The sequence below is a fragment of the Cynocephalus volans genome, chromosome 15 (assembly GCF_027409185.1).
Source record: "Cynocephalus volans isolate mCynVol1 chromosome 15, mCynVol1.pri, whole genome shotgun sequence".
In the NCBI taxonomy this organism is placed as follows: domain Eukaryota; kingdom Metazoa; phylum Chordata; class Mammalia; order Dermoptera; family Cynocephalidae; genus Cynocephalus; species Cynocephalus volans.
This window is the reverse complement of record NC_084474.1, coordinates 18,328,000-18,350,238: the sequence shown is the minus strand read 5'-3', so window position 1 is coordinate 18,350,238 and position 22,239 is coordinate 18,328,000. Positions and strand designations below refer to the sequence as shown.

Sequence of the window (22,239 nt, the reverse complement as noted above, 5' to 3'; positions counted from 1 at the left end):
TCTGGAGTTTTATGAAGAAAAGCAGCCACAGCACCAACCAGACCCCTTTTGGGTCTACTGCTCTTCTCTTAAAAATTTCAAGAGTCAAATGATTTCATCTCTGATTGGTGGCTCAGCTCTTGAGCTCAGTAAGCCGTCTGAGAAACAAAAACTAGACTGAGATCTACCTGTTAAACTAAATGGTCTCAAATTTTCTGATATCTACCTGGTTATCTTACACAGACTTCTAAATTCTCTTCTAATCTCATCTATGTATTTCTTCACAAAACCCTATGGTAGAATTCAATGCTATTTTCTTAAAAAGAAAAAAAAAATCTTCTCTGTATCTTCTTGAAAAGGCTTGCATACTTTGCTTTACAATGTAAATTTGTTATCTTGCTTACTTTAAGGCAAGGTGAAGCCTCACCAATAAGTCTTTTGGAAAAAACACAATCTAAACCTGACTGTCCTTTTTACTAGTGAGCTTTTTACTACATCTTGAACAAAACCTATATGATTCTTGTTTGTTCTCGTTGTTCATGCCTCCATATATGCATGTGTAACCTGTATATTATGTCTACATGTTCATATCTGTTTGTGTAATTGTGTTATGTGCAAGTTACCAAACTGGCTTATAATTAATGCATGCTCATTAAATAAGTATACTTTTCAAGTTCATGTGACTTAAATTTTCTAAAGTCTTGATAAATATATTTTCAAAATTTGATTCAAACTTTTTACCTAAATTTGTCTCTAGGTCAATATGTCTCCTTGTTATCTCAGCTCTGCCTCCTGGCCATGCTGGGAGAAGCAGTATCTTTTATGTATATACCACCCTCTGTCTTAAGCTCCACATGGCTCCAAATGAGATGTGGAAAACTTGCGACCTGAAATGGCTAGTGAAAAGAAACCTATGCCAAATATTGCATAGGCTGTAGTTAGCATTTACTGATAAGGGTATAGATCTAATACACCAAGTTTTTGGCTGGGAAACCATAAATATGTATTTGGTAAATATAGCTAAAACTCAAACTGGGCTTTGTATAATTTGCTCTGATAAATGGACACCTATTTACTAACCTGAATGTATAAAAATGTTCTTTTCAGCACACATCATTGCCTGGGTTTACTAATCAAACAGGATTACTAAAGTTCTTTTCACTTAACTGCTCTTGATGCATAACTGTAAAAGGTTTTCTTTGTCCCTTAGATAACTGGTTTAAGAAACTTATTTCATGATAAGTTCTTGTGCTCTCTGCCTTTAAAACCCTTTGTTACTTTGGTTTTATTTTTTGTAGTAATTTGTGATCTTATTCAACTAAATGTTTTAAGCCTTTTGTTATTTAACAAAGCTTTCCAACACGAAATTCTGAAAGTTTAAAATAACATTGAGGAATTCCAAGGGCCCTGGAGTTTCTCAAAGGATATATAAAAAATGTATCAAATCTAACTGGCTTATTAAATAAATTAGACTACATGGGAAAGTATTGTCAGTTCTGAAGGTGTTATGGATATGTGTTCCATATGCACATGTATATGGTTTCATATACTTTTGAAATTCTATTTGGTGATATTTTGTTGAAGGTTTCTGCTTATATATCCATAAGGGCTCTTGGTCTATACTTTTCCTTTTTTTATACTGTCTTTTGTTTTGGGATCAGGGTAACATTAGTTTCATAAAATAAACAGGGAAGTGTTCCATCTCTTCTATTTTCTGGAAAAGATGGTCTAGAATTGGTGTTAATTCCTTCTTAAAATGTTTAGTAGAATTCTCCAGTGAAACCAACTAGGCTTAACAATTTCTTTTTTGTGGAGTTTTTAGATTATGAATTTAATTTCCTTAGTAGTTTATAGGGCTATTCAAATTAACTATTTCACACTGGGTGAACTGTGGTTTCTGTGTTTTTAAAGAAATTGGTCCATTTCAACTAAGTTGTCATATTTATGTGGGTAGAGCTGCTCCCAGCATTCCCTTACGATCCCTTTGATGTCTGCAGGATGTGTAGTTATATCTTCTGTTTTGTTACTGATATTGGTAACCTGTGTCTTCTGTTTCTTCATCAGTCTTGTTAGAGGTTTATACATTTTATTGGTGTTTACAAAAACACAGCTCTTTGTTTCACTGATTTCCAATTTTATTTCTGCTTTTATCTGTATTATTGCCTTCCTTCTATTTGCTTTGGGTTTATTTTATTTTATTTTATTATTATTATTTTTTTTAAAGATGACCGGTAAGGGGATCTTAACCCTTGACTTACTGTTGTCAGCACCACACTCTCTCAATTGAGCTAACTGGCCATCCCTATATAGGGATCTGAACCTGTGGCCTTGGTGTTATCAACACCACACTCTCCCAAGTGAGCCACGGGCCAGCCCTTGTTTTTCATTTTTGAAGCAGGATAGTTTTGGGACTTTCCTTCTTCTCTATTCTGTGCATTTAATATTATAAATTTATCTCTTGTGGTACCACTTTAGCTATTTTCTACAAATTGATATATCGTATTTTCATTTTCATTCAGTTCACTGTGTTTTCTTATTTCCTTTGAGACTTCTTTTTTGGTACAAAGGTTAGAAGTGCATTGTTTGGAGATTTTTCCAGATATCTATTACTAATTTCTAAATTAATTACATTGTGATTGAACAACACACCCTGTTGTTGTTCTGAGGCTTATTTTATGGCCTAGGATGTGATCTATCTTGATATATGTTCTGTGGCACCTAAGGGATGTTGAAGTCTCCAACAATAATTGTGGATTTTTCTATTTCTCCTTTCAGTTCTATCAGTTTTTGCTTCATATATCATACAGCTCTGTTGTCTGGTACATACACATTTAGAACTGTTATGTCTTTCTGGTGAACTTACTCTTGCATAATTATGTAATCTCCCACTCTGTCTTTGATAATTCTTTCTGTTATGTCTACTTTATCCGATATTAATGATATTAATATATCTCCTGCTTTCTTTTGATTAATGTTTGTATAATATATATTTTCTCATTTTATTTTCAACCTGCCTGTATTGTTATATTCGAAGAGTTTCTTGTAGATACCATATAGTTAAGTCATATTTTTTAATCCTCTCTGCCAATCTCTTTCCATTGTTTGGTATATTCAGATCATTTATATTATATGGAATTATTGACATGTGAAGCCTTAAGTCTGCTATTTCACTTTTTGATTTCTGGGTTTTTTTGTTTTCTTTTTCCTGCCTCTCTGAAAATTAATTGAAGTTTTTATAATTCCAAATTGATTTATATACTGTTTTTTAGTGTATCTCTTTATATAACTTTTTGGTAGAACCTCTAGGCACTGCATTGCACATATATACATAAATTATTACAATCTACTAGTGCTGTCATTTTGCCAACTCAAGTGAAGTGTAGAAACCTTACCTCCCTTGACACCTCTTTATCCCCCATGGTTTATAATTTTTTCTCTATGTACACTGATAACGATATCAGACAGTGTTAATTTTTTTTTGCTTCAACCAACAAACATAATTTACAAGACTCAAAAGAAAAATATCTATCATATTTATCCATACTTTTGTTTATTGTGTTATTTCTTCCCTTATGGTGTTTCAAGATTCATTCTTTTACCATTTCATTTCTATTAGATAACTTCCTTCAGCCATTCTTTTATGGTAGACCTACTACTGACAAATTCTTAGTTTTCCTTCATCTGAGAATGTCTTGATCCCCCCTTCATCCTGAAAGATATTTTTGCTGAGTATAATATTCTGGGGTGACAGTTCTTTTCTTTCAGCTCTTGAAAAATATTGTGCTATTTCCTTCTGACTACCATGGTTTCTGATAAGAAATCTGATGTCACTTGAATTGTTTTTCCCACATAGATAGGGTGTTGTTTCGTGCTCCTTTAAAGATTTTTTTCTTTGTCTTTCACTTTTAGAGATTTGACTATACAGAGGTTTGTCTTGGTGTGGATTTTTTTTTTTTTTTTTTGGTTTACCCTGTCTGGGGTTGGCTCAGCCTCTTCAATCTGCAGGTTTATATTTTTGGCCATACTTGGAAAGTTTTTAGCCATTATTTCTTTGAGTACTTTTTCAGAGCCATCCTTTCTCTTCTCCTAGGACTCATGACAAATTATATAACAGATTTTGTTATGGTCCCATAGGTCTCTGATACTATTCATTTGTTTTTTTCCAGTCTATTTTTCTCTCTGCAGTTTAGACTGGGCAGTTTCTATTGTTCTATCATCCAGTCCACTATTTCTTTCCTCTCTCTCCTCCATTCTGCTGTTGAGCCTACCCACTGAAATTTTTCTTTCAATTATTGTATTTTTCAGTTCTAAAATTTCCATTTGGTTCTTGTTTTCATCTCATATTTCTTTTGCTGAAACTGTCTGTTTGATGAAACTACTGTCATTTGCTTCAAATTGTTGAGGCATTTTTATAATGGCTGCTGTAAAATCTTTGTCTTATGATTCCAGCGCCTCTGTCCTCACACTATTGGCATTTGTGATGGTTAATTTTAGGTGTCAACTTAACTGGATTAAGAAATACCTAGAGAACTGATAAAGCATTACTTCTGGGTGGGTCTGTGAGGGTGTCTCCACAGGAGACTGGCCTGTGAGTCAGGGGATGGAGTGGGGAAGATTTGTACTCAGTGTGGTTGGCACCATCCAATTGGCCGGGGGCCTGGACAGAACAAAAAAGGAGAAAAAAGGATTTCCTTTTCTCTCTCTCCTGGACCTGGGATGCTCTCCTCAGAACACCAGGCTCTACAACCTAGGGACTCCAGGACTTATGCCAGGGGCTCCTGGGTTTTCAGGCCTTTGTCCTCAGATTGAGAATTACACCCATCGTCTTTCCTGGTTCTGAGGCTTTCAGACTTGAACTGAGCCATGCTACTGACATCCTAGGGTCTGCGGCCTACAGAAGGCCTGTCATGGGACTTCTCAGCTTCCACAACTGCATGAAACAATTCCTCTAATAAATCCCTCTTCCCATCAATCTATCTATCCATTCATCCATCCTTCCTACCTATCCTTCCCTTTCTTCCTATCGGTTCTCTCTCTCTGAAGAACCCTGACTCATAGAGCATATATTAACTCTTTTTTCCCTCAGTTTGAGATCTACCCGATTGTTGGTATGATGAGTGATTTTCTGTTGAAACCTGGGCATATTGGGTAGTGTGTTATAAGACTCTGAATTTTATTTCAACCTCTGCTTTAATTGGGTTTCTCAACCACTCCAACAGGGAAATGGTGGTAGTACTGGGGGTGCCACTTTGTTACTAACAGGTGAGGGTGAGAGAACCTCACTACAGCCTGGTGATGGTGAAAGTGGTGCCAATTTTTTTCTGTGATGTTTGAATGCAGTAGAATGGTAATTTTCTAAGGACTTTCTGTCTTGTCAGGCTTCCCCTTTCCTTTGGCTAGAGTAGGCTTTTTTTTTTTTATCCTGTGCCTGTTGGCCTTTCTAGTTTGCCAGTTTCTCCAGCACCCAACTTGGGGTATGAGGTAAAAAGAAAGCCAAGGGAAATCAACTCAGGTACCAAGGTCTGTAGCTGGTCTGCCTTCTTCTCTCCACCTTTCCAAGTCTTGCTAGTACTTGTTTTATATATAATATCCAGGGCTTTAGTAGTATTTAGCCGAAGAAATTAGGAAAAGTAAGTTCATTTCAACTTCCCAAAAAGAGAAGTCCCTTGGTTATTACTTTCATGTTCAATCAGTTCTTAAGTCATGGAGATTTGGGTTTAATTCCACCCTTCTTGGAACACAGAACAGTCCTCCACATTTTAAAAATTATTTATCATAAAATATTTTTATCTTTTAGTAAAAGTCTCATGAATAATTTACGTTATGTAATGCATGTCTATGAATCCTTTAAAAATAAAATCCTATCAGATTATTGCTTAAAATCCTTGGCTTTTGAGAGGTAAATTAATTTTCACTGTTAAGTAAAATGCTGTTTGTTCTCTCATGATATGAAGAATTCCTTCCCTAATGAAATTTAGGCAATTATTTTATTAACCACAGATAAACAATTTTTGTAGTAAGTGCCAAAATATTAATGGAACATATTTCATTTGAATGTTCAGCAAAATGACAGCAATAATTTGTTGCTTACAAATAAAAACACCTACTGTTCAGAAAAATGAACACAAAGGCATTAGAGACAGAATGAGCAATCTAAGATTACTTTCCATTAGCTGATGACTTTCATCTTATTTCACATAGTGTGGTTCTTTGTTAAAATGCAGATAATTTTGTATTTATGGTTCTTAAAATCAATAAGAAATACATTGTTAATAATCAATAAGGATATGTTTCAGACATCTTGAAACTCCCACAACACACTGGCCTTTAAGATTTCAAATACAACAACTGTAATACCTCAGGAATACCTCTCTGAAACAGGTAGTTTTATATGTCTATTTGAAGTTGAACAAAGGGGAGGAACTGATTTCTGTGTGCGCTGTGTGAAGTAAAAGATTACTTTCGTATGTTATCAAGTTGTTATTGGCAACAATAGGTGCTGTAGGAAATGCATTAATAATAATCACAGAGCACATCATCAAGTACAGATAAATGTAATATCTAAGAAAGAATTCTTCAGTGAAAATACTAATGCTGTAGAATTACTGTAGTCAATTTCTAGGTTCAACAGTTAATAAGAAGGGTTCCAAGTATCATTCTTTTTATGGGGGGGCAGGGAAGGCTGGCCAGTACAGGGATTGAACCCTGGACCTTGGTGTCATCAGCACCATGCTCTAACCAACTGAGCTAATCAGCCAGTCCCTAAGTATCATTCTCAATAAATATTTACGGACCACTTCCTATGTTGAAGGCACAGTGCTAGCTGTTGCCTAGGACCCTGTGTCCTCTGTTATCCTAAGAATAAAGAGATTCTTTGATCATTTGTTTTCTAGAACCCCTTTCTGTAGCTCCTCTTATGAGCTGTTCTTACCTAGAAGGTGGGGACAAAGTATTATTTTCATAGCCTCATTTCCTCTTATAAAATTACAATATAGTAATATAGTAATACATCTACTTGCGAGAGCATTAACTGCCTAATCATCTATGTATAGTTTATAAATACCATATCCAAACACATACAGTGTAAAAGAACACTGTGTTCAGAAAACTTCCAATACTTCAAGTTGATCAAAGAAAAGAATTGAAATAATGCAAATTTCTTCTATTAAAGATGGTAGAATTCCTGTGTTTTGTATAATGCTATATAGCAATAATACAGTATGTTCCCCTTTTAAGCAGAAGTACATACAAAGAGCTATCAATGTTTGGTGTTTTAAAACATTTACAAATTTCATTTCCCTCCCATGCAACATAAAATAGATTTCAGGGAAAATACATACTTAGATGTTTAAAGCATTCAGTCTTCAAGAGAAGGCTCAAACTATAATTTAAGAGTCTGATAGATGATAAATGTTACAAGGCATTTCAAAGGGAAGAAATTTTCCTACTTTTTGATATTCAAAGACTACTAAAGACCAAAAAGCTTATGGAAGCAATACCAATAAATAAATGTTGCTGTGGACTGATGTCCCTCCAAACTCATTGAGGCTTGATCTCCACTGTGACAACGTTAAGAGGGTGGGCAATCCTATTATGGTAATTGAAAGGTAGGGTCTTAAAGAGATGATTAGATTGTGAGGACCATGCCCTAATGAATGAATTAATAGGTTGATGGTTTAATGGTGGTCATGGGTATGGTTCTGATGGCTTTAAAAGGAGAGCACATGAGGAGCTCTCTTCTCTCTCTCTGCTTCTGCCATTTTGCCATGTGATGCCCTGTGTTGCTGTAGAATTACCACCAAGAAAAGGCCCTCACCAGATGTGTTCCCTGGACTTTGGACTTCCCCAACTACAAAACTGTATGCAATAAATATTGTTTCTTTATAAATTACCCAGTGTCAGGTATTCTGTTATAAGCAACAGAAACAGACTAATTCAAATGTTAAGGTACATAAATCATAAGTAAAAAGATGATGAACATTTAAAAGGGCCCTTTATTTACCTCTTCTACATTGGAAGCAGTCTTAGCAGAAGTTTCCATGAAGATAAGTCCATGTTCTCGTGCAAAAGCTTCACCTTCTTCTTTTTTTACTTCTCTTCTAGATTCTAAATCGCTAAACATGGGAAAGAAAGGGTCATGTTATTAATCAATATAGTATTAAATTAGACACACCTGTGGAAAGTGCATCATGGGATTCAAAGTCAAATGTCAATGCTGAATTAACTGAATTATTCTGGGTATTATGAGGATCAGTGTTTAGAACACACTACCTAATTTCAAAGAACTAGCAATCCAGCAGAAGAAAGATTGAGTTAGAGTCCTAGAATGCTGAACTAGCAGCAATCAAAAGGGAACATCTAGTCCAACACCCTGCCTTTGAGTACAGTGGGTTCCCAGAGAAGAAAACCATTTTGCTAAAATAATAATTTGAAAGAGCAAGACTACGCTAGTTTCCTCATCTGTTGGCCAGACTGACTGAGTTTCTATGAATGTGATTAAAACACAGGTCACACAATTCTTGCTATAGGAAATTGTTTAGTAAAAACCCAAGGTGCTAAAGAAAAATTAATTAGATCATTAATCCCAGTTGGTTTAATTCACACTTTCTTCTTAAAGCAAAACTGTTGGGGGGGGGGGAGGAAGAGGGAGAGGGAGAGAGAGGAAGAGGGAGAGAAAGCAAGAGTGAGAGAGAATGAGGGAGAAAAAGAAGTCTAAGCCAGAAATCTTTTTTTTTTTTTTTGGGTGGCTGGCCAGTATGGGGATCCAATAAGCCAGCAATTTTGGATGAAAGCATGGTATTCGTTTTTATCATACTGAAATTCTATTACTGAGGTAGGAGGAAAAGCAGCAGTACCTTTCAAGTGTGTTTTATTGTAAAAGTTAAACTTTACTATCATATTTATTACTTTTAACTTATTTATATTTTTTATTACTATTATACAATATTTATACACACAGAAAAGAATGTAGAAAAACATGATATCCATGTACCTTCATCCAGCCTTGACATTTTATTTTGCTGCATTTGTTTCAGATCTCTTTCTCTTAAGAAACAAAATCAATAAATGCAGTTGAATCACCTCCCATGTGCCTGTGTGTGTGTGTCCCTGATTCCGTTCTCCTCCCTCTTACTCCACAAGTAATCACTGCTAGGAATCTGGTGTTTCATTCTCCCGCATGTTTTTATATTTATACACCTGTTTGTAACCATAAATAGAGAGGGCTTTTTTTTTTGCACGTTGTTAAAAATTCAAATGTAGCTACTAATGTAACTACTATTCAACAACTTGTTGATTTTGGTTAACATTATGTTTTTCAGATTTATCCTCACAATACTTGTGGACCTAGTTTCTCAATATTTTACTGCTGTATTATATTTTATGAATGAATGAAACACAACTTATTTTTAATTCTCATTAGACAAAGTTATTTATAATTTTTCATCATTGCAAACAATGTTACAGTAAATGATTTATACATTTTTTTCATGTACTTGTGCCAAAGCTTTTCCAGAGGAGTATTTTTCAAACTATGTCATGACTTAGTGAATTGTAAAATCACATTAGTAGGTCAAGTCAGAATTGAAAAAAAACAAAAACAGAAAATATGAGAGTGCATCACCCACTGTTTCATGGAATTTTTGTTATATATGTAGACGTATACACAATTTTTGTCCTAGGTTATGATGTAAGATGTATTTCTTACTACAGGTCAAGTTAAAAAATTCAAAAGCCACAGTACTGGAATATAGTACAAAGCTGCTTTCCAAAATTATGCATTTTTGATATTTTCCAAATGTCTGCATTTTTGCAGGCAGGCATAAAATCATACTGTTGCCTTTGACTTTTTACTCCTTATAAATCCCATTTAAATTGCTTTTATTATTTACATATCTTTCTTTACTAAACCGCTTTTAATTTATGCCCCCTTTTTGTTTAGGGTTTGTATTACAATTCTTTTACTATTAATAACTTTCATCTTTTTAAACTCTGCTTCCTATTTCTTATATAACCAACTTAAAATGCCATAGTAAAAAAGATTTGTGTCATCTGTCACGCTGACTAGGTGGTCCTTCTCAAATCCCTTCACTGGCTCCCTACTGCTTAATACATCTAATTGAAAAATTGCTTATTCCCTGTTTTAGTGTCTACCCAATTCACCTCATCCAATAATAATCATCTCATTTATTTCTCTCTGTTCTTTACCATTTATTCTGTTCTTTTCCATTCATTATATTCCTAATTATAAGGGCCACCCAACCACAATCATAAGAATCACCTCTTATGTGTATATGTATACTATACAGTTGGCCCTCTGCATCTGTGATTTCAACCACCCAAAGATTGAAAAATTCAGGAAAAAACCCCAACAATAAAAAAATACAAATTTAAAAATATAATAACTATTTACATAGCATTTACATTGGATTAGATATATGTATTCTAGGGATGATTTAAAGTACATGGGAGGATGTCCATAGGTTATATACAGATACTATGCCATTCTATATCAGGGATTTGAGCATCCTAAGATTTTGGAATTCTCAGGGGGTATTAGAACTAATCCCCCATGATACCAACGGACAACTGTACTTTGTTTTTCCTTTTCACATTTGAACTATAAGCTCCTCATGGTCAGCAACCAAATTTAAGCCACCAGTAAGTTGCCACCCATCATGCTTCAGACAGATGGAAAAACAGGTAAGATAAAAGTATAAAAATTTTCTTTATTCTCCAAATATTTTCCTCTTATTACTTCATACACTGAATGGCAGAATGAATACCTCCACAGTAGAAAGACTAAAGCTTCCTTCCAACAGCTTTAAAAAGGTTTAGTGAGATGATTTAAATGAGGAATGAATACCCAAGAAAGGCCCTGTAGTGAATGCCATGATAATTGATACTTTTAGTTACAAAGAAGTAATGAATAGTTGGTTTTTTATAATTCAAATGTCACATAAGTAAATATTTTCTCTTAATAGTAAAGGTCAATTTCTATTAAAGTAACATAATCTAAAATAAAAAATAGACAGTATAATGTTATTTTGTTATACTATAGCTATTTTTACAGCTTGACATAAGAGAAACCAATTAAATATAAAAGTTGATGAATTTTGACATGTGTATGCCTGTAGAGCATACATATCAGTCCCCCAGAAGTTTCTTTATACCCCACTGTAATTCATCCCTTCTTCCCCCATACTCTAACCAACAATGTACTTTCTGCCATTATAGATTAGTCTCCATTTTCTAGAAATTTATATAAATGTTCACACAGTATTTCTTTTTTTGTCTGGATTTTTTCACTCAGCATAATTATGTTGAGATTTATCCACTTTGTTGCATATATCAATGGTTCATTCCTGTTTATTGCTGAGTTGTATTCCATTGTAAGGCTATACCATAATTTATGTAACTTTTTGTGTAGAAAGAAATTTGTGTTTGTATAAAAACATATTTATGTTGGAGTAAAATGGCTAGGTAGTATGGTAGATAAAAGAAACTACCAAATTGTTTTCCAAAGTGTTTGTATTGTCTTACATTCCCACCAGCAATATATCTTCTTAAGTAAAGTGCTAGTTCAAATCTTTTGATCATTTTTTAAAACAAGCTGTCTTCTTTTTAATGAATCGTAAGAATTCTTCTAGGTACAATTCCTTTATTAGATATATGTTTTGCAAATATTTTCTTCCAGTTTGTTGCCTGCCTTTTTATTTCTATAACTGTCTTTTTTTAAATGTTTTTTCAATTGACAGATAAAATTGTACGAATTTATTGTGTACAACATGATGTTCTGAAGTATATATACACTGTAGAATAGTTAAATCTAGCTAATCAACACAGCGTTATCTCACATAGTTATCATTTTTGTGGTGAGAGCACTTATCCACTCTCAGCATTTTTCAAGAATACAATATATTGTCATTAACAAAATTTTTTAATTCTGTTGAAGCACAATTTATTAATTTTTTTCCTTTTTCCCCCTTTTCACACTTTTTTCTTTCAAATTTAAGAAATGTTTGCCAAAACCAGGGTCACTAAGATTTTATGTTTTCCTTTAGATATTTTTTATAGTTTTAGCTCTTACAATTAGGTCTGTAACCCACCTGCAATTAATTTTTGTATACACTATAAGCGTAGAGGTTCATTTTTCTGTGCATGGCTATTAAATTGTTCCAGCAACATTTGATGAAAAGATTACCCTTTCCTCCACTGAATTAGCACCTTCGTAAAGAAATTAATTGACCATATACATGGATCTACTTCAGGACTTCTTGTTGTATTCCACCGATCTATGATTGTCTATGCCAATACAAGACTGAATTGATTATAGTAGTTCATAATACATCTTGTAGTCGGTATTAGTGAAATCAGTAAATCTTCCAATTTTGTTCCTCTTTGTCAAAGTTGTTTTGGCTATTCTATGGTCTTTTCATTTTCATATACATTTTATTTTATTTTATTATCATTATTTTTTTTGGTGGCTGGCAGGTACAGGAATCTGGACTGTTGACCTTGGTGTTTTCAAGGTTTTTAACATTCATACAAGCTCTAAAATCAGCTTGTCAATATCTACCCCTTTGTCCCCACCTCACAAAGTGCAGAATTTTGACTGGGATTACAGTGAATCTTTAGATAAATTAGGGAAGAACTGACATCTTAAAAAATATTTAGTTTTCCAATGTGTGAACATGGTACACCTTTCCATTTACTTTGTTCACAATATTCTCTTAATATCCTTTTAATATCTAAAGGATCGTTGATGATGCCACCCTTTCACTTCTGATACAGATAATGTGTCTTCTTTCCTGATCAGTATTTATTTTATCTTCTCAAGAACTAGCTTTTGGTTTCATTGGTTTTCTCTTTATTATCTCTTTTTGTGCTTACCTTGGATTTAATTTGTTCTTATCTTTTTAGTTTCTTAAGGTAAAAGCTTAGGTTGTCGATTTGAAAACACTTTTTCCTAATATAAGTGTTTGGTGTTATAATCTCCTTCTAAGCACTGCATTAAGTACATCGCACACATCTTCAAAGATTGCAGAGATAGAGATTTACTTTTGGAAAAAAGATAACAATGCAAATAATTCCTGTCCATAGAAATGCAGACTATGCCTTGTGGAATACAGTTATCATCCTGTGAATATTGTTCAGTTTTGCATGCATTTGTAAATTTATTTCAGTATTTCTTATTTGACTATAAATGTGTGTACTTTGAGTTCTCTTTTGAACTGATTATATCTTTCTTCATTAATTAATGAGATAAAAGCCTTGACATCTGTTTATTATCATATGAGAGTCATGATTTTACCTTTCTAAAAACATTATTTTTTAACTATCTATTTTATTAACCTAAAGAATGAACAAATTCATTGTCTAGCATTTAAAAAACACTAATTTTGTTACCACTGTAATTTTCTACTAGAATTAGTGAAAACTTTCCCACACTCTTGGAAGTTTATGAAAACTTTGGTCAGACAACTATGTTTTCCCATCATTTTAAACTTTGAGCACAAGGATGTTCACTGCAGGTAATACTCTATAAGTAAAATAAGCCTGTAAAGTTAAAATGAGAATGACACTAACATAAAGCTAAAGAGGTAAACATAAAAGTACTAATGTGATATCTACTAAAGAACATTAACAGTGTTTCAGGACATTAGAAGTATACCTGATTAATCTATGTATTATATTAATTCATATAATGCATATCAATTCACAAAAAAGAGAAATATTTTTCTGAGTTCTGTACAGATACTTATTTCTACTGCCAAGTATTTAAAACAATTTGGATAATACTTAATAGTCACTCACTCCCCAAATAAATCGGCAGGTTTTATTTTAAACTGGTAATCAGATAAAACTTCAGATTATTTTTTAGAATATAGATTTGAACAAAACTATTTTAATAACAACAATAACTTCTAACAAAGCTTATTATCTGTATTTTATAAACAAAAATAAATACCTTAGAATTTTGAAAATTTTGTAATTTAAGAAGCCAGTAACTTACATTTGGACAAATGTACAAGAAAAGTAGTCATATAAACAGAATCCAGTCTTTGTCATTAATGCAATATAAATCTCGAGTTAGTCTTTTTACCTTTTATTTCCAATAAGCATAATGACCATGTTGGAATTAGAATGTTGGCGAGCATCTTCTAACCAGGTTGTCAAGTGGTTGAATGTATCTCTCCTAAACATAAATGATAATTTGATTACTATTTTCAACAAACTAGTAGTAGGACAACAAACAGTACATATTCCATAACCAATGGTTAAAGATAACCATTTTTAGCCATGTCCACTTACGTAATGAGAAACAGATTTCAAGTACAGTATCTGGGTTTAGAGTTCACGGATTACACTTGAGTTTAGAAATGAAATATAACCAACACTTGAGAAGATCCTAATAAATATTACCAAGTTGATAAATTTGGGATCGCTTATTTAAATAAGAAAAAGAATTCGGTTGCAGAATTCTGTAGTAAATATAAACTTGGTTCAAGACAGTTTTGAAGGAGAGTAGCCAGGGCGGGCATAAAGGCAAAGCTATACTTCTATTACTGGTAACCATATTTCTTTAGAAAAATTCTCTGCACCGGCCACTAATTTAAATATTTTCCTGTTCTCACCTTGTAATATCATATACTAGTAAAGCTCCTGCTGCACCTCTGTAATATGACCTTGTGATGGAACGAAAGGACTCTTGCCCTGCCTGTGAAGAAAGAAAAGGTTGAGAGTTTCCTTTAAAACAATGTCCTCTACATTTTATGTACATTATTCATATACATAATATGGGCAGATAGGGAAGGAGTGCATAGAAAGAAGATAACTCAACTTCACCAGTCTTAGGAAAAAGTCATATAACACCACTATTTCTCAAGTCAACCAGACACACATGCTCCTGCAACCCCCCTCCCCACCCCAAGACCTCTAAACCCTTTTTGGCAATCCCTGACAACCCAATTTACTGAATGGCTTCACAATACATGAATCATTATTAGAGCACAGAATGGACTCCTAGCAACTAAGCTCTGAAGACAAATTTGAAAGGAAGCAAATAACCCAGAGCCTCACATTTGAATTCAATAACCCACTCCCTGGGGCAGCTGTTGACACTAGAATAAATAAAGCCCATTGTAAATAAATGATGAATGACATCTTTACGCCCACCATCTGCTGGTGTAAAGGTTGTTGGAAGGCCAAGGATGCAGATTTTATCAGTTATATCATAAACTGCAGTGAGCTTTTCAACTGTCATCAGATGGAATTCTTTGAGCTATCATTTTATTATAAAAAACAAAATGGTTCTGAATTTAATTTATATATATTTTTTCTCCATGCTTAATCAATTTTCTCTGAATCTGATATATAATGCTAGTCAAAAGGCAACAAAGAAAATAAAAGTCATCTTGTGAAACAGACACCAGAGATTATGCAAAATTAGATAATTTCTCTCTTTTACTCATGTTAGGACTCACAGTACTAACATTCTTTTTTTAAGAAAGGCTGGTGGAGGATATGACTACTGCCTCAGGGTTTAAAACTGAGAGTTATCAAAAGCTCTTTTTCGTTTTAATCACTTCCACCTTTGACAAAGAATAAGCATTTTAATTAAGTAAACATAAAGCCAGTTTTAATAATTTTTGTATTCAAAATCTACTAACTTGAAAAATACTCAGGTTTACATGTTCTGAGTTCTGATCTTCCAATGTAAATATTGAGTCCTTCCCACCCAGAATTTAACAGCTCAAGTTCTGCCCTATTCTAACTCTCAACACTATAATACCTTGCTTTTGGCCCTCCCACTATATCCCCTCCCTCCCAGGTCCCCTACCATCACTGCCTAGGCTGAGTCTGGCACACAGCAGACATTCCAGAGAAAGCCTGTTGAGTGAAAGAATAAATCCTAAGTCACATGCACAAAATGGTCAGTACTCCATCTCACCTAAATGAGTGGACATCAGTAAATCCTAACATGCTAAGATTCAATGAAAATAACTTCTATATGAAAACTAACCATTAGACTCTCTCTTAATAACCAATTCTGGCACTTAGAATAATGTCTTATGCTAAATTAGAGATGAGAAAGTTATCACATAAAAGGGCTGTAGAAATAGCCAACTCATTTCACATAGTTTGAGGTTAAAACTAAATGCTAGTTGGGAGCATGAAACTAATTACTTTTTATGTATATTTATTGAGATATATCTTTCAAAAAAGTCTTTTCAAGTCCAAGTTCAAAATTGAAGCATTATGGGAATTTCTGCTCTAATTGCTTAGCACAGAAAAACTAAGGACTAGATCTTGAAGAAATTCATTCACTGTCAGTCATGTACACCAAGAAAGGATTCTGTGGCCAATAATACAAAAAATAGATTATATTTTATCAGTTCAAATTAAAAATCAGGTTTAAAACTCTTTATTTCTCATGGCTAGCCAACAAGCAAAGGTAAAAGTCCTTTAAAACAATCTCAACTAGGCATTCTGTGGGATGAATTAAAACAAACACATTGCTAGAAAAGCACTACTATACGATCTAAAACTTCAGTGTTTACAGCCCAAATAAGATACAGTTAAACAAAAACAGGGAAAATAAATTTAGAAAAAGAAGAAAAGCAAACTTTTATAAACCATGCCCATTTCTCCTAAACTGTTTTGCAAAGAATAAAAAACACTTTGTAATATGGAAATAACTTTACAACGCATCACTTCATACTGAATTCACTGAATCTGGGTTTTGCCTATTAATACAAAATCAAACAAAAACTCAAGCAAATAAAATATCACACATTCCAGCTGATGGCTATAAATGTAGTTATGCATCTTAAAATCTATAATTATTTTATAATAAATAAAGATAAGTATTCAGAATAGTTTCCAAGTTTTTGAGACCTGACTTGTATAAAAACCATCACACACTCTGACCTGGTCTCTTTGGTAATGGCACTGGTAGCCTTGAAATAAATCTTCCCCAGTAAAGTGTTTTATTATGGCTTCTCTAATTATAAACTATTATACAACAACTAATAACACAAAGCTAGTCCAGCAGTTAACTATCTTGATCATATATATATTTTTGGCAGCTGGCCAGTACAGGGATTCAAATCCCTGACCTTAGTGTTACTGGCACCATTGATCATATTACAAGAAAAGCAATCTAGTTTACAAAAAGTACTTTAATATATACCTGTCCAAACTCTGATTGACCTATACTGCCTTAAGTGAAAAAGAATGTTAATTTAGGAAATATAGATGTTGTGTTTGATCTTCTTTACTATAAAGTGTTGGTTAAAAGGGATTTAGAAGTTTGAAACCAAACAGGATACAGAATTCCTTGTAGGTAGTAGCTTAGGGTGTAAAGAAAAATGCATTTAATGAAAGAGGAATGATTGGCAAAGTGAACAGCACCAGAAAACCCGGGTTAGGGGTGACCAGAGCAGACCATGAGCTTTTATCAGCTTACCATACAGCTGTTCGATTTCTAAAAAAATCAGCAAGATACCCAGACATGCAAAAAAAGTAGAGCAGAGCAAGTCTGCCTCAAGAGATAATAGGCATGCTCATTTTTAGTGCTGCTTAGTATTAAAATTAGTGATGGAACATTTGTACAAAAAAAGTCTTTATGGACCTTCATTTTCCACGTGAAGATTGCTAAATCATATAAATTTGATCCTGTCACTGTAACTTTAAAAGTTACTTCCAATTGCCAGATAAAGATTCCTCCAAATTGGCTTTTCCATATACCTAAGTCTTAACTGTTGATAACAGTTTTTGTAGTAACCAGGCTGGCAACTTAACTCCTATTCCTTTCCGATTATCTCCATAAAATACAACTTTACACATGTTTACTACTGCTCAAAAATCACTAAATAAGCTGAATTAAAGTCCTAAGCTATTGGGAATCTGATTCCTATTTCTCTTAAGAATTTTTTCTTATTCAATAAAAGTGTTGTTCATACAGTCGTTTTTTTCTATGATATCAAGCCTATAGTCTGAATATTCCTGGTTTTGTGCCCTGCATACCTCCTTGCCCGAAAAACTATTTTCTCCTTCCTCTGCCTATCCAATTTGTATTCCCTTTGAGGACCAGTTCAAGCCCCTAATTCTTTCACAAAGTTGGGATACTTGTCTACACGGCCCATAGATATCCTTTTCTCCTCACAAATCCAAAAGCACTTTCATGTGGACATTTGGTTCTAATACTACTGATTAGATAAAATGAACACACTGCTCAAATGCTTATCTTTTTTTCCTTTAAGGGGAAAAGAAAGATAAGGGTTTCTCTTTAAGGCATAGCCTAACTCAGAGTGTTGAAGTATTTACAGCAGGCACTCAAACATGTTATCTCGATTGATCCCAAAAAGCTAATAAAGTTAGAAAATTAAGATTTGTGGAATCAATATGACAGTAACACTTCTCTTACTTTCATTGGTAGTCATATATCTAACAATTCCAGCTATGCAGAACACAAATAAGAACCAAAATGAAGAAAAAAAAAAATTTCTAAACAGCCAAATAAGTTGTTCACTGCCCAAGCATTAAGTCTCAGGTACTTTACTAAATAGACTCAACTTAAAAATCTAGACCTGTGATCAAGGAACTGACATCATTGAGGAAAAAGATTTTGAAATGTACATGCATGAATAAGGCTTCTGTTTTGGATGACAGTAAGATTAGTAAGAATCAAAGTGATTTTTAGACTACCTTGATGTCCACAGCAAGGATGGTGAAAAAGTCAACCTGGACTATTTAAATTCCAGGCCTTTTAAGGCAGTCTCTTATAGAGACCAAAGTAGACCCTGAGAAGACAAACAAGGGTTGGAAATATCTGGAGTGAACACATACTGAATGCTTCAAAACACTTAAGGATATTTACTTGAAATAAACAAATGACTTAAAGAGGATATGATCACCGACTTCAGAGTCTTTTAATGCTGCCATATAAGAGAACATGGAGGCCATAGGTGGAAGGTAATTACTAGAGTGGAATGAGATGTCCAAGACAGTCTCTTGTCCCTGTGGTTGTTCAAGAAAAGGCTGATGAACAGCTTGTGAAAAGTGGCAAAACAGTTGTCCCTCAAAGCCTCTCAACACTTGGGGGATGGGGGAAGGGTGTGCGTGTGTGATGGGAGCAGGGAGAAGTATCAGAAGTGAAGGCAGGATGGTTTCCCAGCCCTACATTCCAGGCCCTTTCCCTGGCCCCACTGCATTCTTGTCCGTCCTTACTGATATATTGAAACAAAGTAATATTTAGCTTTTTTGATAAGAAGTCAAGAGTATAAACTGACATTTTTTCAAAGGACAGAAAAATTACCTGTGATTTGCTGAGAAGGAACTAAATGTTATAGTTTCACTAACTTCTTACATGCTGGGAAAAATAACTGTAAATTTAAAATAATATTTCTAGTGAAGTTGAGCAGATATATGGACTTACCTAAAGCATATATACTACAAATATTTGGTGGGGGGTAGTGAGGAGTCAAATTTATTTGGATATGTGGGAAGACATCTGAAAGAATGATAAAAGGCAAAAAGATAAGTGAGAGCAGAACAGGATGGGTAAAGGCTAGACAGGGTCTAATGATGAGAATAGACTTCTTATGCCCTTCTTCCACTGGTCAACAAACAGAAAATGGGTGCAACTTATGTTTCTTCTTTGACTTACTCTGGCAGACATGTTTGGCTTTGGCTTTTGATAGATGGAGGAAAAAAAGTCACTCATCACAGGGCCAAGGGAAAGTGCTTTAAGGGAGGCACTGTGATATATACTCTTATCACTGCTTCCAGCTGTGAAAATGATTGATGGCTTTAAGGCCTACAAGGAGTATCTGCTGGCAGCTATACTTACCATTTACAAAAGAAAGCAAAGAGGGGAGATGTGAAAATTTTGTGAGGGAAACATTTCAAATTTTGGGGGAATAAAAATGGATAAACAAAGGATGATAAACATCCTAAGATACTGAGCCTTGGGCCACTGGGGGGTAAAAATTCGTTTCTTTAAAGCTGATGAAAACAAATCATAACATTTGGCTAATTTTCCCCTGAAGGACTCTAGGATGATTTTGTAAATGTTTTGGGTCAGAAATACACAGGACGCTTGCTACTAAAAATGTAAGTAGCTAACCAAATGTATGGACACACTGTAAAACGTTAATGGTATGGGGAATACTTTCACTCAGATATAAACCAAGTGTTAAGACAAACTTTAATGTGTATTAGAATACGTTTATTAAAGACTTTTGGGTGTTAAGTATGAAAGAAAGAATAAAACAATGAAAATAAGAGGAAAACCTATAAAGACTCAAGACTAACAATCTTCGAAGAAAAAAATTGAACTTTTTAAACAGTCCTTAAAATCTGGAACAGGCCATTGGTTCTTAGAGACTTCCAAATGGAAGCCCTGGAATTTTTTCTTGGGGGTTATGAAGTCTTCAAAGCACTACAGTCTCTCCCTTTTAGATAGTGCAAACAAGGTTTTTCTATTTCTCTCTTATACTGTCCAGCATAAAAAATTATTTTAGACTTCTTTTGAAAGGTCAGCGATGTGCAAAAAAATCAACTCATAAGCTGGGAAAAAAAAAAAAAAGAGGCTCCTATCAAAAGAAAGCATGACTAGTTAACCTACAAAGGAGACAACTGAGGAATAAATGGCTTAAGTTTCAAAAAAGATTATTTAAGGGAACACTTTAAGGATAGAAGAACAATTGAATAAAACTGAATGAACTACAGACACGAGGTGGTTTGTGCCTACAAATATCACATAATTATTATTACTATAATAACCTTTTTTTGAAACCATGTACTTTAGTATATTTCCTGAACACATCCAATGGTCCTACACTGACATGGTTCTGCTTAGACAGAATCAGATTTTCTACTCATTCATTCAGTAAAATTTATCAAACACTGTATAGGCCACTCAACTAAGAATACAAGATACAAAGTTGAGTAAGATATAGTTGGTCCTTTCCCTCATGATGCTTATTCTGAGGAGGTGGATATGTGAACAAAAAATTATGATGACAATGGGATCAGAGCTATGGCAGAAATATACATAAAATATTAAGGGAAGAATCAGTTGTTCCCACGGGGTCAGAAAGGTTTCACGAAAGAGTTGATATCTGAGCTGGTCTTAAATGGAAAAGGGAAAAGAAGAGCTTCAAGCAAAGCAAGAATTTATGCAAAGTACAAGGCAGGAAAACATGTTTACTAAAGAACAGTAAGTAGTCTGGTTCACAGTACATTAAGTACACTGAAGAATGTGTGTTGCACAAGGTTATTAGTTAAGAAAGCAACCTAGCTTATGTAAACCAGGTTCTGAAAAAGAAGAGAGAAACTCTTCTAATATAGAAGTGAAAAATACTTCCTTTTGGTTGGAGATCATTAATTTTAAACCTCTCTCTAGGAAAGAAGGGACTTTGCATATTGTATTATTCTCTTTTCCAAGCAGTTCTGAAATCATGCTGCCTGACAGAATGTAAATCAAAAAAGTTTTGAGATGCTATAAGGCTGGGGGGTGGGGGGATGACAGACAGATGGACTACTAAGAAATAGTAAAAGTATGGGTCTTCTCTGAATAAGAGGTAATAGCACCAGAATCCAGAGTCCTGTGGATAACTCTACAGAGAAAGATAGAGATGTAGGGTTTACCTTTAAGGGACAATTGTGTGATACATAGGAAGTACTGGGGAACCTACGTCCTGCAACAGCCTTCAGCCACTTGCTTGGTCTCAGGAATCCAGTCTTTGAGACTGAATATTCTCCAAAGTTCCTTCTGTCACAGGCTACTTACTATATGTGACAAGTGAGAAACTAAAACTGAGTGACTGGAGAAACAAAGACCGGGGTATATGATGATTAAATTCTCAGTATTTTATATTTCACTTACTAATTTAGAGATATGTTCTTTGACATAGCAGGAGACCTTTCATCAGCTTTTTTCAACTGGGGTTCTGTGAAGAATTAAGTCCTAACGCCCTAAGGCTGTGGTTCTCAAACGGACCCCTGGGAGTCCCTGAGACTGTTTAAGGGTCCGTTTTCCAATTACCTATTTGTGTGAGGTTGGATTTTCTCCATGTACTTAAATTAAACAACATACATTAAGACTCAGTGCAGAAGCAGATATGAGAATCCAGCATCTTCTATTAAGCAGACTGTAGGGAGATTTTTAAAAATGTAACATAATGCCACTATCCTCAATAGAAAAAATATAATTGTTTCTTGTTTTGGAAAAATATAGTTACTTTTCATAAA

General features: G+C 34.1%; 1 protein-coding gene across 1 annotated transcript in view; it reads right to left on the bottom strand.

Annotated features, from left to right (window-relative positions):
* RAB2A (RAB2A, member RAS oncogene family) overlaps positions 1-22,239 on the bottom strand; it is an 85,397-nt gene that overhangs the window by 15,409 nt on the left and 47,749 nt on the right. The window contains exons 4-6 of the mRNA XM_063079343.1: positions 14,616-14,698; positions 14,084-14,176; positions 7,982-8,093 (exon numbers count right to left, since the gene is read on the bottom strand). Of these exons, the coding sequence (XP_062935413.1) occupies positions 7,982-8,093; positions 14,084-14,176; positions 14,616-14,698 (288 nt within the window). The remainder of the gene's footprint in view (positions 1-7,981; positions 8,094-14,083; positions 14,177-14,615; positions 14,699-22,239) is intronic.